This window comes from Marmota monax, unplaced genomic scaffold, assembly GCF_021218885.2.
Source record: "Marmota monax isolate L192 unplaced genomic scaffold, Marmota_monax_Labrador192_F-V1.1 WCK01_AAM20220418_F8-fsc00024, whole genome shotgun sequence".
Lineage (NCBI taxonomy): Eukaryota > Metazoa > Chordata > Mammalia > Rodentia > Sciuridae > Marmota > Marmota monax.
Window position 1 is genome coordinate 9064767 of NW_026695224.1, and position 25287 is coordinate 9090053.

General features: G+C 55.0%; 1 protein-coding gene across 1 annotated transcript; it reads left to right on the forward strand.

The window, feature by feature from the left end:
* Nucleotides 1-376: 376 nt before the first annotated feature.
* On the forward strand, nt 377-24451 carry Mmp2 (matrix metallopeptidase 2). The gene is made up of 13 exons (XM_046435159.2): nt 377-533; nt 3308-3534; nt 4402-4550; nt 5563-5691; nt 5937-6110; nt 8897-9070; nt 9818-9991; nt 11552-11707; nt 13099-13240; nt 17152-17288; nt 18421-18580; nt 22192-22301; nt 23603-24451. The coding sequence occupies exons 1-13, from the start codon at nt 381-383 to the stop codon at nt 23704-23706; spliced, it is 1989 nt and encodes a 662-aa protein (XP_046291115.1). The 5' UTR covers nt 377-380; the 3' UTR covers nt 23707-24451.
* The last annotated feature ends 836 nt before the right edge of the window (nt 24452-25287 follow it).

The following is a 25287-nucleotide window of genomic DNA, read 5'->3' on the forward strand; positions in this document are numbered from 1 at the left end:
GGCGGGCCCGGCGCGCCCCCTCCCCCAGCCGCGCCGCCAGAGCCCTCCCAGCCCAGCCGGCCACATCTGGCCGCTGCCCTCCCTTGTTTCCGCTGCAATCCAGACTTCCCTCCGGCGGCGGCTGGAGGCCGAGCCTCTGGGGCTTTAAACATACAAAAGGGAGGCCGCCGGGACCTGCGAGACCAGGGGCCGCGGCGCGGGCTGAGAGCGCGGGGACCGGACCATGAGAGGCTGAGCCACGCGACGCCCAGGCGACCCAGCCAGCGAGCCCCCTGCACGCGGGACTGCGCTGCAGCTGCGAGCTCCAGCCCCGCGGCGACGCGGCCACACGCACCGAGCCAGCGACCCCCGGGCGACGCGTGGGGCCCGGGAGCTGAACGATGCCGGCGCGAGGGGCCTGGGTCGCGCTCGCCCGGCCGCTGCGGGCGCTCTGCGTCCTGGGCTGCCTGCTGGGCCGCGCCGCCGCCGCGCCGTCCCCCATCATCAAGTTCCCGGGCGATGTCGCCCCCAAGACGGACAAAGAGTTGGCGGTGGTGAGTTGCTGCGCTGGCCTCAGGAGCCAAGTTTAAACAAACTTCGGAAGCAAAGAATGGGGGTCCCCCGCGGGGGTCACGGGCGCGGGGGAGGGTCCCAGAAGCAGCTTGGGGGTCCTCGGCGAGCTGAGGGAGGGCTGGGTTTGTAAACAGTGCAGAGCTTTGTGAGTGGACCCAGCTCCGAGAGGCAACTTGGCAATATTCAGGACACATGGGGGCGTGGGGGGGGGCAGTAAGGACAACATCCAGGCCGAGGGACAGGGGGAGACGGGTGGGTGCTTTGACAAAGGTTTGGAAAGGGCTCTTTTTGCAAATAAGGAGTGCTTGGGTGTCTGGGGGGTGGGTAGGGGCAGACCTCCTACACCTCCCTTGGACACTTCTGGGGAGCCGGCATCAGAACCTTGGCAGGCATCTTGATAGGCCTTTGGCAAACAGCCTACGAGGTCCCTTTTGCAAACGGGGGACTTGGGAAAGGTGGTGCTTTGGCGGATCATTTGCATGAACTTTTGCACACAGGAGGATGACCAGAGTGGGGCTTAGCAAACTCTTGGGAACTTGGGCACACTTCTGGAGAGGGATCTTTGGTCCTCGCTCGGCTCCAGGGGACTCCTAGGCACATAATTGGGGCAGGAGGGAAACCGGGCACATCTTTTTTCGCCTGGTTTACTGGGCAAGTTGGCAAGAAAGGTCAAGGGGTGAGCCACGGAAAGTTTCCTCGAACTTCTCCAAGGGTCAGGAGACCGATGGCGAGGACCAGGCGAGGACCCGGCGGCCCGGGCGGGCGGGGTGGGGGAGGGAGTGGCAGGCGCGGGTGAGCCCGGCGCGTGGGGCGGGGGCGGACTGAGCCCTGCCGGGGTCGGAGAGCGGCCAGGAGCCTCCCTCCTGGAGGAGATCCCGAGCTGCGGCTCAGATGTTGTTTTGCGAGCGCGCGCTCTTGGCTCGCTGAGCATCCTGGCCTCAGCGTTGCATAAGCCGTGGGCCAGGCGGCAGAAAAGCATCTCCCCTCGCTCTGAAAGCACGGAGGGCTGTGGCCCACTCAGGGACCACCGGACATCTGTCTCCCCGTTGCTTCTGTCACCCTCGAAATCCCTTACCCTCCAGCCAGCCTCTGCCCTAATCTGTGCAGAACAGGAATCCAATGCCCTCTGCCCACTCCAAGCACCTTTAGGATGTGACTCCACCCCTGACCCCCCCTCCTTACACACACACCGTCTGTCCCCTGGATGGGTGCAGTGGGAGATCTTAAATGTTCAGAGGTCTACTTTTTTCAGGTTGGCATAGTGATGTGCCCTTTGGTTAGCCTGAGTGGGACTGTGGACCATGACAGTGGTCTCTGAGTTCACACCTTTGACGTCAAGTACACATCTGGATTGCCCAGAGCAGTGCTTAAGAAGAGGGGCTCTGGGCTTAGACTCCCTGGCCTCAAGTCAAGGAGTACATTAACCAACTGCCCTGGGTAATCAGTTTTTCTTTTTTTTTGGTGTGGGGGGGGGACTGGGAATTGAACTCAGGGGCACTCGACCACTGAGCCCCATCCCCAGCCCTGTTTTGTGTTTTATTTAGAGACAGGGTTTCACTGAGTTGCTCAGTGCCTCCCTTTTGCTGAGGCTGGCTTTGAACTGGAGATCCTCCTGCCTCAGCCTGCCCAGCGGCTGGGATTACAGGCATGCACCTCTGGGCCAAGCTGGCTTGATAATCTCCAGCAGCTGATTTAACTTCTAGAGTCTCAGTTTCTTCACCTGCAAACCAAGGGTAATAATGGTACCCATCTTGGGGTGAAAGGAGAAGTCATGGTGTAGACACTTAGTGTAGGTACCTGGCACTTGGTGAACACTCAGTAAGCAGTAGCCCTTGCTGCTCTCCTACAGTGATTGTTGTTAGACTCTCTTTACCCCTTTCCTGACTGACTACCCACAATGAGGTTAGGGTCATGTTAGATCTCCTGGCTCCTTTCACCTCTCCAACATGGACCTTAGCACTTACTCAATTTCACATTTATTTGTGTGTGATCCATCAGCCCCCCTCCCCTACCTTGCACTGGGATTTGAACTTTCGAGACCAGAAATGCCTGTCTTGTTTATCGGCTTGTCCCCAGCAGTAGTTGAGGAGTGACAAATGATAGACACCCTCATGCATTCATCTGATAAATGAATCGGCTGGTCCCTGAACCTCTACAGGGGCTTGTTTGGTTTGGGGTTTCCTTTGGCAAGAGCCACTGAAGAAGAGGACCACTTTGTTTTTGAAAATGTCAGATCCAGGATTTGAACCCAGGTTCTGTCTGCTGCTGGAGCTCAAACTCATAACTCTTGAAGCTCTTGGTGAAGAAAAGGGAGGAGAACAATCCCTAAGTCACCAGCTGTAGGTGGCTAGCTGAGATGACAGGGGTAAAGGACAGGTGCTGGAAGGTTTTGTTCCACTGTGAGCTCTGGAGTCAGATGGCTTGGTCCTGAATCCAGATCTGCCATTTTTGAGCTGTGTGATTGTAGGCAACTTTCTTCTCTGTGCTTTATTTTTTTCCTGTCTTTATGCTGAGGATGATAATATCTGCAATTCCTGTGAGCATTGAATGTGTCGATCTTTAATGACTTCAATGCTAGAGCACATAGAAAGCTCCCTGCACAGTAGTGGGCCTGTGCTTTCTACAGCTGTTATGTCACTCAGCAAGTGAGTGACAGCTCTGGTTCAGCGCTGGAGGTGGGTCCCTGGAGCGTGATTTGGTCAGTGATACCTACCTGACTGTGGCTTCTTCTTCCCCGACTCTTCATTTCCTCCAGCAATACCTGAACACCTTCTACGGCTGCCCTAAGGAGAGTTGCAACCTGTTTGTGCTGAAAGACACCCTGAAGAAGATGCAGAAGTTCTTCGGGCTGCCCCAGACAGGCGAGCTGGACCAGAGTACCATCGAGACCATGCGGAAGCCGCGGTGTGGCAACCCCGACGTGGCCAACTACAACTTCTTCCCCCGAAAGCCCAAGTGGGACAAGAACCAGATCACCTACAGGTGCCAGGGCAGGGCTGGGGGAGGCAGGGCCATCGGGCTGAGGGACACAGGGTGTCCTTGGGCCTGGATTTCTCCGCTCAGGGGACCCACGAGGTCTCTTTAGTCAGGACTGACCATTGCATGCAAGGCTCTTGGTAAATGGAGTCAGACAGACCTGGACTCAGATCACACACTCACTAACCAGGGGGTGTTGGGCTTTTTGTGGGGGGGGATACCAGGGATTGAACTCAGGGGCACTCGACCACTGAGCCCCATCCCCAGCCCTATTTTGTATTGTATTTAGAGACAGGGTCTCACTGAGTTGCTTAGTGCCTTGCTTTTGCTGAGGCTGGCTTTGAACTCACCATCCTCCTGCCTCAGCCTCACAAGCCACTGGGATTACAGGCGTGCACCACTGCGCCAGGCTGGGCTTCTTAATTTTGGGGGCCCCAAATGTTGTTTTTTTACTCCATAAAATGGGCCATTAAAAACTCTTCCTCATAGGGTTAATTGTGGGACTAAGCTAGATGGAGTATAAATAAAAGTCTTCCAGAGTCTGACTTGTGGCAAGAGTTTAATAAGTATTAGTTGTTACTCTTATTGGAGGGGCCCTGGGGTAGGAAGGCTGTGTTCCAGTGTGGGCTCTGGTGCCAGATCGCTTCATCACAAAGGAAAGGAATAAAGCACAGAGAAGTTAGAAAACTTGCCTAAGATCACACAGCTCAGAGGGAAGCCTCTGTGCTCATGCATGCACTTGCATGCTCACGGACACACACACCTGCCCACGAGCACACTTCACATACGCACACCCTCGCACACAAGCACACTTCACACCTGCACACCCTCGCACACACGCCTGCGTGCTCACCTGCCCATCCACCCCTCCAGGATCATTGGCTACACTCCTGATCTGGACCCGGAGACGGTGGACGATGCCTTCGCACGCGCCTTCCAGGTCTGGAGTTCCGTGACCCCGCTCCGGTTTTCTCGAATCCATGACGGAGAGGCTGACATCATGATCAACTTTGGCCGCTGGGGTAGGCAGAAGAGGGGCTGGCGGGGGCTGGCGGGGGCTGGAGGGTGGGTAGCAATGAGGGGGCTGCATGGACGTCAGAGAGACCTGAGATCCTGGGCGACTCAGGTGCGCAGTAGCCGGTGTAGACACGGGGGTCGTCTAGCGGGGGCAGCACAGCACAGGCAGACATCAGAGCCCCGTGGCTGGGAGCACAGGGGATGGACGCGCTGCTGTGTGAACCTGGAGCCGGGGAAGCCCTGAGTGGCTACTCTGTTGTGCAAAGGGCAGCTCTGAGTGCGCGTGGCTATTTAAATTGAAATGACTAAAGACTTTTTAAAATGAAAATTCAGTTTCTTGGCCACACAGGTCCCATTTCAAGTGTTCAAGGTCCCCATGAAGCTAGTGGCTATCCTGGTGGATGGCCCCGTAAGAAGCTGTAGTTAGAAGGTCAGACACTGGAGCAGTGTAGACATGGGAGTTAGCAGCTGGAAGCTGGGGTCAAGGCCACCGCTGGGCTGGTGGTGCGGGCACTGACGGTACATAGACGTGAAGGTGGGTGGTGTGGCAATGGGTCCAGGGGACAGGCACAAAATCAGTGTAGACGTGCTAGAGGGCTAGACCTCAGTAGCAAAGCAGGCCCGGGGGTGAGTGCGGTGAATGTGGGTGACAATGTGACATGAAGGAAGGGACACTATGAAGAGGGCAGTGTGGGCAGGAGGGTAGACCCTAGGGACAGCGAGAGTCAGTGGCGAGGACATGGGTGTGGCTTTGTAGGCCTGTGGGGGGGTGCAGCATCCCTGGGTTAGCACAATCAGTGAAGGCAGGTGGTGCCCGGAAGGGGGTCGTGTGGACCAGACGATGGTGAGAGTCAGGCCACAGACTCTCCGTTCATGCCCTGTGTTCACCATCCTTGGGTCACCCCAGTGGGTCAGGGGCTGGGGACAGATGGAAGATGGTGCAGGGGTGCAGACGTGGGTAGGGACGGGCCCCCCGGGTCCACGGGGTAAGCAGAAGCTGAGGCCCGTGTGTTCCAGAGCATGGCGACGGCTACCCCTTCGACGGCAAGGATGGGCTCCTGGCTCATGCCTTCGCCCCGGGCACGGGGGTCGGGGGAGACTCCCACTTTGACGACGACGAGCTGTGGACCCTGGGAGAAGGGCAAGGTAAGATGGTGGCCCTCGGCCTGCCCCAGGCCTCCTCGCCCTCCCACCCCGACCCCACCCCCCCCGCAGCTTCCTGTTACCTGGCAACAGGACCATGGCTTCCCTAGCCACCTGGGGCTTCCCCTCTGCTTCCGAGGGACCTGTGGATGGAAGGGAAGGGAAGTCACAGCCCTGGGGACTCGGAAGCCTGGTGTCCAAAGAAAGCCAGGAGGTTGAACCCCCCACCCTGCCCCGTGTCTCCCCAGTGGTCCGCGTCAAGTACGGGAACGCCGACGGCGAGTACTGCAAGTTCCCCTTCCTTTTCAATGGCCGTGAGTACACCAGCTGCACGGACGCGGGCCGCAGCGACGGCTTTCTCTGGTGCTCCACCACCTACAACTTTGAGAAGGACGGCAAGTACGGCTTCTGCCCCCACGAAGGTGAGCAGCCCGCTCTCCACTGCAGGCCCCAACCTCGGGGGCTCCCTGCTACGGCCCCATCTCCAGACCCCACAGGCCTGTCAACCAGGGTCCCCCCAGGACCCCAGCCCAGGCCGTCCCGACTTGAGCCATTGCTGTGTCTCTCTCACCTGTGTCATCATAGGCTGGTGTCCCGTGATGATGGGGACACACTCTAAGAGGTACATTGTTGGGCGATTCCACTTTGTGTGAAATCGTAAGCTGTACCTACCCGTGCTGAGATGGTGACGATGTCACTAGGAGCTGTGGCCCCATGGACCACTGTTGTATATGGGATCTGTGGTTGGCTGAGAAACCGTGTTTACGTCCCAGTTTGGTTCAACCAGTGCATGTGTTTCCAGGCCACGGTTAGCATCATTGTTTGTGAAGTGGCTGGTTTAGTGTGTTGATTATTCTTTCTAACATATGTGAGAATCAAGTTAGAACTACTAACGTGGCCAGTGGTTCTCTGTGGGACCATTTCTACACTCCAGTCAGGACTGAGGGCTCCAAGGGTGGGAAGAGGCTTGGGGTGGGGTAGAGAGTCTAGCTGAAGGATGGGAGGCAGGTCTCAGACCAAGCTGGAACCTGACGTGGCTGGGGACTGCAACCCTGAGACTGTTAGCCACTGTTCGTGCACAGGTCCCGCTGACAGAGCTGCAGGGTGTGTGTGTGTGTGTGTGTGTGTGTGGGCGCGCGCTCGTGCATGCAGGCTAGCAGTCCCGCTGTCCGGCTCTTGTGGACTCTGTCCTTCTGTTCATCCGGATGGTCCAGCTTATATCTCTGTTTTGACGAAGACATCAAGCTTGACTTGATATTTTTGGGTGTGTTTTTGTCAGCATTTGAAATAACATTTTCAGAGATCTTTGAAGCCATCGAGAAGGAACGGGATCAAAAAAAGGGTAACGATATTGACTCAATCCTTTCTAAAACCATCCTTGACACACCTTACACTCATAAATTAAAAAAAAAAAAAAAGTCTACGGTCTTCCATATTGGATCGAGTCAGCATGCTCCATGATTCTCATGATCAAAAGCCCAGAAGATTTGGGGAAAATGGTAGAAAAATCTGAAAGTGGGGGTCTAAATGCTACCTCCTTCTCCATCTGATAAAGTATCTTCAGTTCCTATAAAGTGTCTTCATCATTTGGGGCTATAATTGTACTTGTCCAGGAGTGTCTCTGTCCCCATTGTGACTTGCACTGGACAGCGTCCATCTTGACAGAAGAAGCAAACAGCTTGCGAATTGTCTTCCTGTTTACACTTTATTACCAAAGCTAAACTCTGCGTTAAGTAAGTGTTCAAGCCATCGACCATGACAAGCCAGAAATTGTTAAAGAAGACATTTTCTGTATCTTGTATTTCCTGGGGGGACATGCAGGTGACACTAACCTTCCCTGAGTCAGCTGTTCTAATGGAACAGGGGGTCCCCAAGAAGAGGAGGCAAAGCCGCTGTATTTCATAATTTTGGGAGGGTTTTCCCTGCCTTGGACACGAGCGGTCGACTTGGTCTGTGGCCAGGTGTGGGCCTGCACCACGTGCCTGTTTGGGGTTCCTGTTACTCAGACCCTCCTGACTGCTGACTCAGGGTCTGCTTCCCGCCCCCCTCACTGGGGACTGGACCCAGGAGGGAGGATCTGAGCAGAGACAAGGGCTTTCTGGGTGGCAGAGGCCTGGGGCTGGACCTAGTTGAATTAACACTTCACCTTTCCCCCCATCTGAGGCCACCAGTTTCTGGACTCTGTGTGTTTCTCTTCCTGAGGTGCCATGGTTTCTGGCATGATGGGACAGTGTCTCCTGTTCAGGGAGAGTGGAACAGTGGGGAGAGGGTCCTGGGTTCCGTGGTGGGAGGAGGGCTAGGCTCCTTCCTGGCCATGCTGGAGTTAACTGGGACTGGTGAGGTCACCGCTGGCGCCGTTGTGCACAGATGGTCCTTGTTACGCACTTGTGGTTTTGCTAGTTGGCAATTCCAGAGACACACCATTTTGTAGCTTTGGGACAGAGGAGGGGACGGGGGAGCAGGAGAAGAACCTAAGAGAGAGAGAGAGAGGGAGAGGCCACATCCTGGATCCCACCCTCTTCCCCAGCTCTCCATCATGGCTGCCCCAGGAGGCCAGAGCGGGAGCCTGGAGGGTGTATGGAAAAGTTCCCAAGGGCAGAGCCTCCTCCTCCTGACCCTCCTCTCCCTCCTGCAGGGACCACAGAGGGACTGTCCAGGAGAGGGCCTCTGATTGACAGGAGGTGAAGCCACATAGGGTCACCCATGCATGTGATGGTGTGTGAGAGGAATGGAGATGAGTGTGCTGGTAGTTGTCAGTTACAGTCTCCATCCGTGTCCTTATTCCTGTGACCAGGAACACTTCTGGAACCCAGTGTTCTCTGAGCCTCAGTGTCCCTGTCTGCCAGATGGAGAGACACATGGGGACATGCCCACCATGGGTGGCATGTTTAGCATCCACCTGGAGTGGGTGTTGACCAGGCAGAATGGATGGTGACTCAGGACTGGGGAAGGGTTCTGGAGGCCCTGCTGAGTGACATGCGTTTCCTGGCTCGTGTCCACAAGGTCCCAGGGCAGGGACGAGGGGGGCCAGGGGGCCAGGGGTCCTCTCCAGGAGCTTGGAGAAGCGGCTCCTTACCCGTCAGCAGAGGAGATGTTTGAATTTTAACAACACAGCAACTTCGCTGGTGTGACCTGGCAGGCGGCAGCCAGCCGGTGAGTGCCCGGGCAGGGGACTCTCTCTCAGTCACCCTCTCTCCTCCACTCGCAGCCCTGTTCACCATGGGTGGCAACGCCGACGGACAGCCCTGCAAGTTCCCCTTCCGCTTCCAGGGCACCTCCTACAACAGCTGCACCACCGAGGGCCGCACGGACGGTTACCGCTGGTGTGGCACCACCGAGGACTACGACCGCGACAAGAAGTATGGCTTCTGCCCTGAGACCGGTGGGTGTCCCCTCCTCCCCTGCCCACAGGGCCCAGCACCCTGCTGTCTCTCAGAAACCCGCCTGACCACCCCAACCTCCTCCCCAGGGTGGGTGCCAGCCGGGTCCTTGGCGGCTCCGATGCAGAAGTCAGAGCCCCCGTGAGGCATTCACGCAGTCCAGCAGAATTGGTGTCACCCAAATGTCACCACAGTTCAGCCAAATTGGTGACACCAGCTGTCACGTTGGGTGTTTCTTTCTGCCTCTGTCCGCCCGGCCCCTCCTGGCCTGCTTTCCCTCAGTCTCTCTGTCTCCATGTCCCTCTCTCCATCCCGCCCTCCTCCAGCCCTGACCCGGAGGTTGGTCCCTGTGGGACCCTGCTGGTGGGGTCTGGTGGGGTCGCTCTCTCGTTGAGCGTGTTGGGACCCTGAGCCCTGCCCGGCCTCCTGGTGTCTTGCCCCTGGGTTCACAGCCCCGGGAAGCTAGTGCCGGCTCCGGGATCTGGCAGCCAGGGTTGAGCCTGTGCCACTTCCTAACAGGACCTGCCCTGGCCAAGCTCTTCATCTCTCCAAGTTTCAGTTTCTCTGGGCCTGGGTCCCCTGGGGGGCAGCACGTGGCCCCCCGGCAGAGGGTGATCGGCAGAGAGGGTGATTGGCGCAGGGATTGGGGAGCGCTGGCTGCCGCGCCTGGGGTGTCTCAGCGTGGTCTGTGGACATCGGCATCATGCTGTCCTCCCCTGGTGACCTTGACCCATGCACCTTGCCCACAGCCATGTCCACTGTTGGAGGGAATTCCGAAGGGGCCCCTTGTGTCTTCCCCTTCACCTTCCTGGGCAACAAGCACGAGAGCTGCACCAGCGCCGGCCGCAGTGACGGAAAGATGTGGTGTGCGACCTCGGCCAACTACGACGATGACCGCAAGTGGGGTTTCTGCCCCGACCAAGGTAGGAGGCCCTTCACTGGGCAGATGGACATTCCCTCCACACCTCCAGCATCGACACTGCCCCCGGACACCCACCTGCCCCCGTAAGGGACACATACCCCAGGCCTGCACCTAGAGCAGAGACCCTGCCCAGCCCCTCAGGTGGGCAGACGCAGCCTCCAGACAGGACCCCTCGCATCCCCCGAGCTGGCCTGGGTTCCAGACCTTGCCTGCCACCTCGGCCACACCTCCAGGTCTGAGGCTACCACAGCATGTGGAGTCCCAGAGGGCGATTCTCCCTGGACACATCCCCACTCTGACTTGAGAGCCTCAAGGGGCTGGGCAGGCAGCAGACCGCAGGGAAAAGGAGTCCCTCCCTGAGCCGCCAGACCATCCTGACCCATCAGCTGTCCTCTGCCAGGTTGTGAATGGTGGTCCCTGTCTGTGCTGGGGACACAGCCAGTTGGGATAACCCCACCCTCCAGGCCTCAGGCTGGGGTGAGAGAGTGACCAGGAACAGCCCACAGCCTCCCTGAGGAACAGTGTGCTTGGGCCCTGTGTCCACTCTAGGCTGCAGGGCCTACGATGACCAGTGAGAGGGCTGGCCCAGGGCCTGCTGGGTTCGGTCAGCATGTCTGTTTCCTCACAATGAGAGGGAGCTTGGCGAGGGCCACAGGCTGGCCCAAACCAGCCTGTGGACATGCCTGATTCACCTGCTGTGCACCTGAGGGTGGGCTTCTCTGTTGCCTGGACTGTGACTTTGAATTTGTTCCCTTGGGCTGCCACAACAAAGTGGCTATACCATTTCGACCCACATAAGTGGATTTTTTTCATGCTTCTGGAAGGCTAGAAGTCTAACCCAAGGTGCCCGTAGGGCCCCCAAGGCTGCCCCTCGGCACTCTCTGCTCCCTCATCACGTGGCCTTCTCCCCTCTGCTCCGTGCCGTCTCCGTCTCTCTTCTTGTCATGGCGTGGGCCCTACTGCATCAAGGGCCACTCCACTCCAGTGTCTGGTCACCTTAATGTTGTGTGACCTGATTTGCAAAGACCTCATTTCTAAATAAGGTCACTTTCACAGGTTCCCAGGGTTAAGACCTGAACATATCTTTTGGGGGGTGGGCATCAGTGAACCCACCCTGGGGCGTGTCTGCTGAGCCTGGCCAGGTGGAAATGGCGCTCGCTGCTCTCCCTGGGGCAGGAGTCAGAGAGCCCGGGGCTGGCCCAGCAGCCCCCCTCTCCTACCTCTCTGGAGACCCTAGTTTAGGAGCAGGTTTTGTTCCTCCTCTTTAAAGAGACACAAAGAGACAGGAAGCACAATTTTTAATACATGGGACTTTGAACTTTAACAAAGGGGATTTGCAGGTGCTTCAAGCTTCCCTTCTGTATGACACTGCAGCCCTCTCTGGAGCAGGCCATGGGGACTTTGGATGACCCTACTAAAAAGCATGAGGACATGAGAAATCAGAGTGCCGCTTCCAGGGCTTTCCGCCCCGCCCTGAGAATGTCCGCCCCAGTCCCCCTGGCTGGGCCGAGTCTCACTCGAGTCTCATCTTTCCTTGTTTGTCCCTTGCCTTGGCCCTCAGGGTACAGCCTGTTCCTAGTGGCAGCTCACGAGTTCGGCCACGCCATGGGGCTGGAGCACTCACAGGACCCTGGGGCCCTGATGGCCCCCATTTACACCTACACCAAGAACTTCCGCCTGTCGCAGGACGACATCAAGGGCATTCAGGAACTCTACGGTAACTCTCAGCTTGGGGACCTGGGGAGTCATGTGACCTGGGAGGGGGCCCAGGGTGTGAGAAGCAGGAAGGCCCATCTGGCCAGGACTGTTGGTGACAAGGGCTGGAGGCAGGAGTGTGGGGACCTGGTCCTGGCGTGGGTCAAAGCTGTGCTTCCCGGAGACGCCTCGGACTCCCTATTTCCAGGGCTTTCCATGTTCTATGTGAGTAAACTGTGACCTGAGAACGGTGAACTTTCAGGCTCCAGGTCCCCCGCGTTTAAGCAACCCAGGGGGGTTTAGAATCCAGGAGAGTTGGTTGGCCACAAGTTGGAGTTTCCCGTTGTGTGGAGAGACCTTCATGAGATAGGAGTGGAAGTTTCTAGTCTTCTTAATATGATTTTATTTAATAGAAGTATAACCACAAGTCCCTGATATCAATGATTCATTTTTTGTTATCTGCTCACAGTAAATTTAACTAGAGTTTAAAAAGTCACTGCATTTCTTTACAAAAAGAAATTAAAAATGTAGTGGTCCTTGGTGCACACCGGGAATCCCCGCGCCTGGGGAGGCTGAGGCAGGAGGATCTTAAATTCAAAGCCAGCCTCAGCAACTTAGTGAGGCGATAAGCAACTTAGTGAGACCCTGTCTCTAAATAAAATATAAAAAGGGGCTGGGGATGTGGCTCAGTGGATAAGCACTCCTGAGTTTAATCACCAGTACTGGGGAGGAAAATATATATATATATATATATATATATATATATATATATAGAGAGAGAGAGAGAGAGAGATAGGTATGTATGTATATGTATATAAAATTTGGACCAGGCCACAATTGTGCAGTGGTGCTTGGGGAACATCCAATTGGAAAAGAACCCAAGATCTGGACCCAGAGGTGCAGGGTCCAGAGCTGCCTCTGTCTTTGACCAGCTGCAGGAGATCTAGCAAGTCTTTACCTCTCTGGACTCAGTGTCCTCCAATGTGGCTGCTTATCATGAGAGTAAAGGCATCGCCCTTGAGGAAGTGCCACACCCCTGCTGCTGGACACCCAAGCAGCCCCCTGACTGCCCTGACTCTTGGCGGCATAAGAACCTGAGCCTTAGGTTTGAATCCTGGCCCCTGTGTCTCAACCTTCCTGGGCCCCCGTTCCTTCATATGTGAACTGGGAATAGTGATGACCCTCACCTGGGGACGCAGCGCGAGAAGCCACTCAGGTGACGTGAACGAAGAGCACTGACAGAGTGTGTGAGCTTTGTTTCTTTCCACTCCCCTCTCAGTCCTGGGCCAACACTGGACCAGAGGACATTTCTTTCTGAGCCTTAGATGCGTGGGCAGCCTTAGGGTCCAGCCTGCTGGGGACAACCCTTGGAGCGGGGGAGAATCTAAATTCAGGTGTCCCTCCCACCCCTAGGGGTCTCCCCTGACACTGACATTGACACTGGCACCGGCCCCACCCCTACACTGGGACCTGTCACTCCTGAGATCTGCAAACAGGACATTGTCTTTGATGGCATCGCTCAGATCCGTGGTGAGATCTTCTTCTTCAAGGACCGGTGAGTGTAGGAGCTACGTCTAGTCCCTCTTGCCCTCTGTCCTCTGCCCCTTTCCTTTATTCTTGTGTCCCCGTCCTTTACTGAGGACCCCCCTGGGGGCCCCAGGACGACCAGTCTTCGCCTTGTGTCACAACACGCACGTCCGTAGCTGGCCACACGAGCAGTTCTTTTGCACTCTCAGCTCTGTGGGTGTCTTGGGTGTCTAGGCTTCCAGGTGCAGTTGGGGGTCAGGTAGACTCTGTATGTCACTTGTTCTTCTGGGGTCAGTGGCTACTAGTGGCAGATGACAGGGTGCAAGAGGCCAAATCCCACCACACAAGGACATTGAAAACTTCCATTTACATCATGTCTGAGAATATTTCACTGATGCAAATCCCGTGGCCACACCCAACGTCTGTTCTAAAAGATGGGTGGCAAAGCTGCATGGATGGCCGTGTACGGGGTCATCCCAAAGTGAAATGGAGGGGAGAACTTAGATCAAGCCAGGCTACCATTGGCCTTCTTGAATGGCCTTGATCTCCAAATAGCCTAATTGCTCTGGGTGGCAGGGAGGGACCAGATCCCTCATGCTATGTGTAAAGGCCCCTCCTCACTTGACTAAGGTCTGAGCATCGCCCTAATGCCCTCCACCCCTGGATAATGGCTAGCAGTGTCTAGGTCCTCACTAGAGAGTCCATCTCTCTCTCCATCATCCGTCCACCCACCCGTACTCACCTGCACTCATCCATCTATGCATTCACCCACTCATCCAGCCAACCACCTACTCCTTATCCCCTCTCCTTCCACCCATGGATGGCTCTATCTGTTCACCCATTCGTAGGGTGAAGTGATGATGAACTCTGGCTAATGCCACATGCCGGCTGCCTAATCATAGCAACTTAATTAAGTACCTTCTTTGTGCCTCAGTTTCTTCATCTATAAAATGATGATAATATTCCAACATATCTCATAGGGATTCAGTGGGCTTAGTGCTTAGAACAATGCCTGACATGGAGTGAGTGTATTCAGTCACATTAACTATTACTACTGACCACTATTTTCTCGGCATCTGTTATGCCAGTTACTTTGGAGGCTTTCGTAGCTGGAGGGCGGGGAAGGACTGCACTGGGGACAGAGGCCCTGCTCCATATCTAGATGAGTGCTCTTAAAGGGAGGTCCATATGCCTCCTGTATCAGAGTCACCTGGGGCATCAGTGCTAAATGTGTGGGTGTCTGAAATCGTGCCATACCTACACAGTGGATTACTCCTCAGAAATTAAAAGAAATTAATTGAAATTAAAAGAAATGAGAAAGAATCTATTAACAAGAGGTGATGTCCACTACAGTGTGGATGAATCTCAAAATGATTATCCTGAGTGAAAAAAAGCTAGGCAAGAGTAGATGCTATAGTCGGGTGCAGTGGTGCACACCTGTAATCCCAGTGGTTCGGGAGGCCGAGGCAGGAGGATCGCGAGTTCAAAGCCAGCCTCAGCAAAAGCAAGGTGCTAAGCAACCCAGTGAGACCCTGTCTCTAAATCAAATACAAAATAGGGCTGGGGATGTGGCTCAGTGGTCGAGTGCCCCTGAGTTTAATCCCCAGTAACTGCCCCCCTGAAAAAAAAAGAGTACATGCTATATAACTCATTTATATAGAATTCTAGAAAATGCAAACTAACCTACAGTGACAGAAGGCAGATCAGAGGTCAGCTGTGGAAAGATGCGAGGCTAAGTGGGCACAAGGTGATCAATATATTTCTACTTCTGATTATGGTGATGGCCTCCCAGGGTAAACATAATTCCAAACTTATCAAATTCTGTGCTTTAAATGTATGCAATTTATTGAACGACCATTATGCATCCACAGAACTATTTTTTAAAAAGGTGGGCTTCTGCCCCCAGCTTTTTGGCTGCACCCTCTGAAGGCAGGTCCCTCTGGAATCTGCATGGTAGCAAAGTCCTGCAATAGTTCTGATGCACATTAAAACCTGTGCCTCACCAGTCAGGTTTGGGAAATAGAGGCATAAAAAACTGATAGTCATATGCGACAGAATGAAAGGAACGAGACTGCAGAGGCATTGGCAAAGTGCTTTTGTGGACAACCTAGGAAGCTTCACAGGGGAGCCAGCCTTTGAACAGGCGTTAAGGGGAAGCAGGATTCTGATGGATGGCGATGGGGTGACCGGTTGGTTATTGCAAGAGACAGGGAAAATTGCAAAGCCTCTCTAAGGACATGTGAAAGCTCCTGACTTACGCAGGGAGGAACAGGGAGCGTGAACTTGTGAAGAGCCTCCTCTGCTCCAGGCACAGGGCCAGGTGCCAGGGTGCAGATGCCCTCCCTCCCTGCCTCGCCAGGAGGGAGATGGCAGAGGCAAAGAGAACCGGGGTCCAAAATGCAATGATGAATCAAGCATCATCAGGCCCCAGGGCCACCCTGCAGCCCCCTGGTGGGATGGGGAAGAGGTGAGTGGGAACCGTACCCTCCTGCAGTGCCCTTAGCCTGGGGCTCTTGCTCAGGAAGCCCTGAGCAGTGTGCAGAGGTCAGAGGGGCCCAGCCAGAGCCATCACAACCTGCCACATCACACTTTGTTCCAAAAGGACTTTGATGGGACTCATTGAATTAATGAGTAAATACTTAAGCACTGGACATATGCAGAAATCAGTGCTAGACGTTGGGAGGGCAGGAAGATGGTACTGCAGGGTCATTCAACTTGGCTTTCAGAGTCCAAAACCTCTCTGAGCTTCATTGGCCAAATAAGGGTCATGACACCTTCCTGTATCAGGAGGCTTTGCTGCAAGGAACCGAGTTACCCTCCACTCCGGTTGCGAACTCATGAGGGCTTAAGCAGTGGAGAGAAATTGCTTTTATGTGATACAGTGTCCAGGGGTAAGGCTGCTTCCAGGGGCAGAAGAGGGTCATTGACTCGAGGTATTGGTGCAGTGCCACTCTTGACATTGACTTTTATCCCAAGGCTGGGTCTTCCCCTGGTTAAGAGAACAGTGCCAGTGCAATTGGAGTGAAAGGGTCCCCAAATCCAGCAGAGATACACACACACACACACACACACACCACATCTAGATGTGAGATGATAAGATACAAGTTATCTGTTCTGTCTTGTGCCAACATGAGTCATGGTTGCTGCTGAGTCAGTAACCATCGCCAGGGAATGGTGGGCTCTGATTGGCTGGGACCTGAACTTTGCAAACTTTGGTGTGCATTAAAATCATCTGGAAGGGTTACGGAAATGCAAATTCTCAGCCACAAGTCCAGAGAGTCTGCTTTATAGATCTCGGGGGCGGGGGGGGGACTTAATAATTTGCATTTCTAAAAAATCCACAGGTGATACTTCTGCTGCTGGCCCAGGGCCCACACTCTGAGGACCATTGACTTAGACGAATCAGCATCTACTCTTAGAATAGCGCCTGGGTCACAGGCAGTGGGGGCTGCTGGTGGTGGTGGAGAGGGGTGGGGCATACATGTGAATTTTCAGAGAAAGGATGATGGGGAAATAGATAGCAGATGCCGGGTAGACCATCAAGTGTGCAAACTAGACTGACTCTTTTTCAGAATTAAATTTTACAAGGCACGTAAAGTGTCTGGTACGACGTGGATAAGATAAGATACTCTTAGAACCGATGATTCTGAGAAGCTGAGAAAAAGAAGAACACGGTGTCAGCCGAGGTAGCCAGAGGAGGCTTCCTGGAGGAAGTGGGGGCAGGGAGCAAAGGGGCTCTTCTCAGCCCCAGCACCTTGCGGAGGGACTCTGCCAAACCCTCCCTGCTTCTCCAGCCTGCCTTTGGTCTTGTCTCCCCCTCGCATCATAGGAGCCTTACTGGGGTGCTTCTGGTGGGCCTGGGGAGGCACATGTGGTCAGAGCTGCTCCTGAGTGACTGGAGGTGTGGCTTCCTAAGATGTGTCCTCTTCCTGTCCTCAGGTTCATCTGGCGGACAGTGAATCCACGTGACAAGCCTATGGGGCCCCTGCTGGTGGCCACATTCTGGCCTGAGCTCCCGGAAAAGATCGACGCTGTGTACGAGGCCCCGCAGGAGGAGAAGGCCGTGTTCTTTGCAGGTGTGTGGGATGGCCCAGGCCCTCTCCTCTGCCCAGACCACAGTCCCCGGGCACCTGTGTGTGCCTCTGCTCCTTCTTTCGGCAACGCTTCCCAGAGCATGGGATTCATCTGTCACCTGACACCAAAGAGCTTCACCCCCATAGAAACATCTCCTTTCCTTTGAATTATCTTTCCATCTTTCTGCTTCCTTTTCAAGAAGGAAGAAATCTCATTTTAGAGCCCGTGTGTCTCTGACATCTTTCTTTGAGCCTTTGGCAGGCGGGTGCTTGAGATCGAATATTTAAAAACTGCCGGTTTTCATTTTTAGCTTACACGTTTTTGTTGTTGTTGTTGTTTGTTTTTTTGAACAGAGGTAGTTAGTATAGGAAAAGATTATTTGATACATGACATTGAGGCAGTCCCCTAAAGTTCTTTTAAGACATTTATTTTTAAAGATTTCCAGTGGAATTCACTGAAAGCAAAACTTTATAAATAAATAGTAGCACAAGGGAGTCTCTGGAAACAGAAAAATCTATCAGGTCTGGTGCACACGGCTGAAGTGTGGGAAGCCTGGTTCCTTCAACATTTATTTGAGCGTGTACTATGTCCTGGGTTTTGTTGGGCTCTGGGAATGCAGCTTCTGCCCTTTTGCTCAGGGAGACAGATCCCCAGGCTGCTAGGAGCAGATAAGGTACGGGCTCTGACGGGGCCACCAAATGGGTCCCTGCTTTGGCCCGAGGTGGGGCTCAGCGAAGGCTTTCTAGAGTGTGGGAGGCTCATCAAGACCATGTGTAGCCGTTCTCCCCCCAGCCAACTCCCCTCTCCATCCACGGCAACCCTGGGTCCTGACCAGAACAGCTGCTGGCTGTCAGGGCATGTGCCTGTTTGTGGCAGGCATGACACTCTGTGGGTTCCATCTCACTCACCGACTCACACTTACCTTTTCAGCCTGACACTTTCTCTATTCTGTAATTGACTTACAAAACCCTGTGTGTGGGGCCCAATTCCAGCGCTGAACCCCTATGCGAGCAGGAAGCTCTTCCCCACTGAAAATGGCTGTTGTGGGGTCCCGTGCCAGACAGATGATGGGAGGGACAGCCTGGCCTGGGGGACTTGGCACCAGCCACCAACGCATCCTCTCTTCCACCCCAGGGAATGAGTACTGGGTCTATTCTGCCAGCACCCTGGAGCGAGGCTACCCCAAGCCGCTGACCAGCCTGGGATTGCCCCCTGATGTGCAGAAAGTGGACGCCGCCTTCAACTGGAGCAAGAACAAGAAGACGTACATCTTTGCTGGAGACAAATTCTGGAGGTATGGGAGGCTGTGGGCAGGGGAGCAGCACAGCCAACTGCGTGCGAGAAGACACTGTGGCTCGATGCCTCCTGGGTCAAGTTCAGAGGTCAGTGGGCCATGAATGCCCCTCTCTGGCCTCTGACCTGCCAGGGCTGCATCCCTTCTAAGAAGTCACCAAGGAGTGAAGCATCCTTGTGCACACAGCTGGCATAACGCTGGTCAGAATCTCCTGGCCTTCGTAGCTGCCTTCTATATGGGTTCGAGTCCAATCTGGAGCCCGTCTCTTCGGGTGACTCACTGAAGAAGGAGGGAATCAAAATGAAGACAAGATAACAGCTGCTCCTGTGGACACTGTGTGCCCCACACTGTTCTAGGGGCTCTGGGAGACACTGATTGATATTATTCCCATTTTGCAGAAAGGCTAAACACCTAGCTTAAAGTCCCATTGCCATGTGGTGACAGGTGAAGCTTCGAACCCTGGCTCTCCCAGAGACCATACTAGTTAGTCTACATTGCCCCTGATGTAGTGGAGTCCCAAGAGGTGGGCACAAGAGTGCAGGGGTGGCAGAAGGGACATGCCAAGGCAGCCACCGCTCACAGGAGCCAGGATCCACAGTGGAACCCGCAGAAGCAGCAGGAACTCTCTGGAGTGTCCACCACGGGCCCAGCGGCTGTGGGAGCCGACTGGCAGGGGAACAGTTTGGAGGCAGGTGGCTCTCTCTCTGCTCCAGGTCATTTGAAGAGAAGGGTCCAGTTCTGAAAGGCCACTATCAGGCTGGACAGCCCCATGCCCAGGACTGGTTGGCAAGAGGCAGCCCAGGTCTTCGGAGTTTGATGACAATTGTTGACACTTAACAACTGAGGCCCAAAGAAGTAGGCTGGACAGAGCCAGGGTGGTGGCTTCTCCTCTCTGCCCGCCCCTTGCTTTCTCCGCTGTGACTTCTGGTTCATTTGGTCATTTAGGAAGGCCAGACTGGTGCACGAAGGCTATGGGGGTGACTTTCCAACCTGTCCCCCCTAGTGTCCCATTCTTCTGTGGCTGTCACTACATCTGGGTCCTACCCAGGAGCTCCTCAGAGGGACATGCTATCTGCCATCCCCCAAACAATCCTGCTTCCTCCAAGGCCCCCTTTCCTGCCCCAGCTGCCCTGATTTAAAAGCTGCTTATGTCCCCAGCCTGCCAGCATCAGGGTGGAATGCTAAGACACTTAGCGACCTAAGCTGATTGATATCTCAGGCCTCAAAAGGAAAACAGCCAGCCAGGAAGCCACAGAGTGGGCCTTCCGCCCACAGGCCCTGGGACACTCCCAACCACACCCACCTGCTACGAGTGGCATCTCAGCTGCACAGGTGCTCCGAGTCTCAGATCTGAGAACCCTGGATGGCGAGAGGCATAGGATCACACAAATAGGAATCTTAGAATCGGGAAGCCCTGCAGTCTTCCTGGCAAGTGTTGGAAGGACTTCCACAGTCACCCCTCCCAGGCACCGTGTGTGTGGAGACACACGATAACAGATGTGTTCCCGTGTGAGTGTGAGTGTGCATGCACACACGCTGACTCACAGGCTGTGGCAGTGCCCGGCTGAGTTTCCAGGCAAAGTTATCTGCCTCCCAGGCCTTCTCCATATCAAGCCCACCTCCTCCTAAAGCCAGGGGCCAAGATGGACCACCTGCACTACCCAGGTAGCTCCCTGAGTTCTCTGTGGAAGGGATGGAGCCGAAGGGCTGCTCAGAGGCCCTGGGCTGGGCTTCCAAAGGACACATCTCTCTCAGAAGAGGTCATTGATGAGCTTGAGACTGCAGAGGCAGAACTTACTGGAGAGAAAGAGAGCCCCTGAGTGATGGAAGGTGAGAAGTAGCTTCCAGAATACTGTGAAGCTTCCTCTGAGCCCACAGATATACATGCAACCTCTTCTATGTGCCAGGCACTTAGCGAGGTGCCAGGAGGCAGTGTCCTCGCGGAGCTTACAACAGAGTGAAAGTGACTGGAATACACTGGAGGCAAATGATGGTGTCCGTCCTTATGGGCTAGTGCCCAACCCTGGCCTGAAGCTGTGCATGGCACCCGAATTTCTCATTTTAGGTAAGCGCTATTTTCAGCCCCATGCTTATGACGCTCAAGAAGGTCGAAGACACACAGGTTAGGAAGCTGGAACACAAATATCCTCATACCTGCTCTACGCTGCAGAGGAGAACCACCCGTGGAACTTCTCCAGGCAGTGTGCCAGCCCATGAGCAGCACTGTTCAAGATGGCGGGCGCAGAGGGGAAAAGGGAAGAAGACACAGAGTCCCCTTCCAAGCCAACATGGCATGCCATCCTACTGTGTTCTTCCTGGATGAGAAGAAATGGGTTCACTTCTCTCAGCCTCGGTTTCCTCATCTATACAGTGGGGTTAATTCCTGCTCTTCCCGTTTGCTGGGGGAGAATGAGAGAAATGAGGGCAAGTTCAAGCATGGGCCACACACCTTGGAGCCATCATAACCCTTGGCGATGTCACTGGAGGGGTCAGTGGAGGGGTGGCAGCTGGGAGTGCTGGGATTTGAGCTAGGGAGCTTGGTTTTGGTAACCCAAGTCGTGAAGAAGTAGGTTTTGCAAGAGGGAAGGTCCATGATGTGGCTGAAATGATGGCAGTTCTGGGGTGGTGGGCTGAGGGGGATGGGCCCTGTCCTAGGGAGCCAGAGGAGAAGTTGGGACCCCAGGGGAGCTGGCCATGGGAAGAAAGGAACTGGCTCAGAAGCTCCACAGAGGACAGCGTGGCTCCCTCCAAGATAGGACTCAAACACAGAGGGGTCTAGAAAATTTTCTCCTTGAGGGACAACTTGACCTTGTTGACTGAGATACCCACAGGCATAGAGTGGGAGCTAGTTAAATATTTAGAGTGTAATAAACAGATTGAGAGAGGGTGGAGAAACAAAGAAGTCAAAATGACCGCAACATCTAAAAAGTTTTCCAAAAAATTTAAGAAGGCAGAGTCAGGGAGAAGAGCCTGCCAGCTAAGGCTCCAGGTATTTACCTGAATTAAAGGTGGGGCCCTGAGTAAGTACACACCCCAACAGCCGCAGGTGGGGACAGCAGCCGCAGGTGGGGACAGCAGCAGCAGGTGGGACGGAGGTGGCATGCAGTCCGCCCTGTGACTAACAGGCCTGGCTCACACCCACCACCTTGCATTGTAGCCTCACCCTCCCAGCCACCGTCATCTCCCAGGATGTGGGTTGTCACCTCCACCTGACAGTTCAAACTACACAGTGACAGAATTATGGGGTGGGTCCCCTTCCATGGGCCCCGGGCCAGTGCTCCTGAGACTGCAGCAGGGATTTGTAAGGGACTAACATTTCCCAGACACCTACCAAGTCCTAGGCTCAGGGACAGGCAGACACTTTGCATGCTTGTTTGGCAGAGATCACAAGATTGTTTTTATGTCCTTAGCGAGTGGTGGTGTTGGGCTTCACACCCTGGCCCGACTCCTGGCACTTGCCCTCTTTCTGGGTGCCTCTTGGAAGGGCCAGGTAGGGTTTCCCAGGCCCCCTCAGGAGCCATCCTCTGGGTCCTCTCTCCCTTCCAGATCTCGGGGAGGTGGCCTTCCGAGAGGCCTACTGGTCCACCGTGTCTCGTTCTCTTTCCTGACAGATACAATGAGGTAAAGAAGAAAATGGATCCCGGCTTTCCCAAGCTCATCGCCGATGCCTGGAACGCCATCTCCGACAACCTGGATGCCGTTGTGGACCTGCAGGGCGGTGGTGAGCTCCCCAGGCCTCTGTCCGCTTTCGAGGACTCCCCACCCCCAGCCGGGGGGGCCCCCATTCCGCTCCAGCACACACTCCTTCATTGTGCAGGGCCGGCATGCTCGCCCCAGGAAACAAACCAGCCCCTTCAGCCCAGTGCTGGGAAGGCGTCCAGACCCCTGACCTCTGTTCCCCCAGCCAGGCTCCAAGGCAGTGAGACCTAAAAAGGCCCCTCACACAGCTGCAGGGCCTCCAGCCAGGGTGGGGGCAGGGAGGGAGGCCTTAGGGGGCCAGCAACATGGCCTGGTGCCCTGGATTCATTCTGGGGCTTGGTCCAGGCCCTTTGGGGTTTTGCAAGAGGCCTTCGATTGCCTCCCATCAGCAGAAGGGCGCTCCACTGGGGACAAGGCCAACTCTGCCAGGCTCTCTGTCTGTTCCTTTGCTGAGCCAGATAGAACCAAAGATCCTTTGGAGTCCCTACTATATGCTCAGCACGTAGCTCTGAACTCCAGCGGCCAGAGGTCCTACGTGAGCAAGTAGAAGGACTGTACCATCAGGTGCAAGGCTAAGTGTGCTGTCAGGTGTGAGGCTAAGGATTATCTTCAACTGAACATCTGTTGAGCACCTACTGTGTGCTAGAGTTTGAAACAAAGTAAGTAGGATCATATATACGAGGGGGAGTTGACAGATTCTGAAGCCTGGATGGGCCACACAGCACAGGTGAGACGAGGAGGCAGAGACAGTAGGGAGTAGTGAGTTCTGTAGTGAACCAGCGAGTGTGCAGGAGGGCCCAGTTGCTTTGCAGCTTCTGACAGTGGTCAGCCTGCACAGATTTTGATCTCATGTTCTTAGATATTCTAGTTATTTTAGAAAGAAGCCAGAAATCTATATTCCTGTGACATTTCCAGATGTTTACATGTTGGCAACTTACTCAGAATGAAAGATAAAAACAAAGAAACTCCTGTGAGCCAAATAAAAGCCATCTGTGGGCCTGGGAGGGCTGGACGCTTCCTGGTTGCCCACTTCGGGTGTAGGAAAATGCTTGGTTTGATGATGGTGCCAAGGGGAGTACTCTCACTATTCCTAACAGCATATTATCTAATTTAATCCATCACAAGCTCTAAGAGGTTGGTGTCTCTGACCCATCATAGACCTTACTCCCATAGGGCATTTCCCTTCCTTCGGCCCCAGAAGGGTTTTTCTGGCTCAAAACCTTCTTCCCTGTGCCAGGCAGACTTTCCAGTTCCCAGGAATCCTCTGGGAGTGCCAGAATTTCAGGATGGGTGGTCACAGTCTCTTTTCCTTCTCTGTCCCAGGTCACAGCTATTTCTTCAAGGGTGCTTATTACCTGAAGCTGGAAAACCAAAGTCTGAAGAGCGTGAAGGTTGGAAGCATCAAATCCGACTGGCTGGGCTGCTGAGCTGCTCAGGCTCCGACGGCCCTTCCTGTGGGTCCCTTCCACACATGGGGCCTGAGCACCGGGGAGGGACCCCAGGGGCCTGTGCCCATGCCCTCGGCTCTGTCGCTAATCAGCATTCTCACCCTCACCTGGTAATTTAAGAGTCCAGAGAGAGCCTTCATCCTTGCCCAAAGAAAGGTGCTGGATTGTACCCCTCCCCCGAGTCTCACACCCCTCAGAGCCCCCCCAAAGAGATGCTCTGATACTGTCCATGCAGCCCTGCGTTGGGCTGACCTGGTGCTGCCTCGCTTTGGGCTCTTCTCCCCCCACAAACGTCTGTGGCTCCCAGCAGCCTCTGAGCCAACAGAGACTGTCTCCAGAGGGCACTGGCGGCCCGACAGCCTGGCATGGGGCCGTGGGGTAGGGATGTGGCCAGGTGGCCACCCTAGACACCTGGCTTCTCACTGCTGGCTGCCCCTACATTAGCAGTTTGCTTTGTGTGCACTTTCTTGTGATTTTTTATTTCCACCTTATGGCATTCATTCCCGGACACAAGGGCTCAGGTGGTCTGAAGTCACTGAGTGACACATGCCAGCCCACCCAGCGCTGCTGGCCCGATCACTCCATTTAGGACGCCCTCCCCACCGGCAGCCTCCACTGGATGGAGGCCGACCCAGCCGCGGCTTCCCGCTCCGCCCCTCTGCCTCCCTTTTCAACAGTTCCCCAAGGGAAGTGGTGACCAGTATAAATAAAGACACCAACTGAGTGGCCGTGTCGCCGTCTGCTTTCTCAGCCCCCAGAGGGGGCTGCAGCCCAAGCCAGAAGAGGAAACTGAAAAAGAGCCAGTGTGCCCCGGGAGGGGTAGGGATGGTGCGTGCCGAAGACATCAGAGCTGCCAAAAGAAACCGCGGGAGCCCACCTCAGGCTGGGCGGGGCTGGGGGGGTCTCTGATGCGCATGCGCAAAGCGCTCCACCCAGCTGCAGGCTGAATGATACCTGAGGCTCCGGGCTCGGTTTTCTCTCTCGGTCTGTTTCTTAATAGTGATACCTGTCCCAATGCTGGCGCTGACAGTGAGCAGCAACCGTGTCACCCTGCTTCATTAGCAACCTGCTGCGTGCCAGGTACTCTACATGCATCATTTAATTTAACCTTTACAACCACCTCAAGAGGGAGAGACTATTTTAGCTAGTTGAAACCAGGGCCAGAGACAAGTGGTCTGCCCAGGGTCCTGTAGTGTTAGGTAACAGAACAGAGGCTAGGCCAGAGGATGACCTAGAGGAGGAACTCGACCCTCAGCCCAGAATCTCCAACAGCAACATGGCCCTCCACCTACCCCACAAGACCTTCCCCAGTCACCCTGCAGGACAGTAACGTGCTTGCTTTCTGAACACAGATGCTGTGATCAGAACCAGGTGAGCTCACTCGGCCTTCTGGCCAGGCTACCCGCCCCTGCTCTCCTCCATAGAAGTCCCCCAGCTGCTGCCAAACAGCAGCTCAAGGCCTGGATTCTTTTCAGAGGTGCCTGCCAGCTCCAGCTGTCGTCTGATAGTCTGATGCCTCCAGGCCTTTCCTGGTGGGGCTGGTGGGGAAACAGGTGAGCA

Coding starts and splice junctions, on each gene's coding strand:
- Mmp2 (XM_046435159.2), top strand. CDS start 381: ATGCCGGCGCGAGGGGCCTGGGTCGCGCTCGCCCGGCCGCTGCGGGCG. Junction 534..3,307: donor CGGACAAAGAGTTGGCGGTG/GTGAGTTGCTGC, acceptor CATTTCCTCCAG/CAATACCTGAACACCTTCTA. Junction 22,302..23,602: donor TGTGGACCTGCAGGGCGGTG/GTGAGCTCCCCA, acceptor TCTCTGTCCCAG/GTCACAGCTATTTCTTCAAG.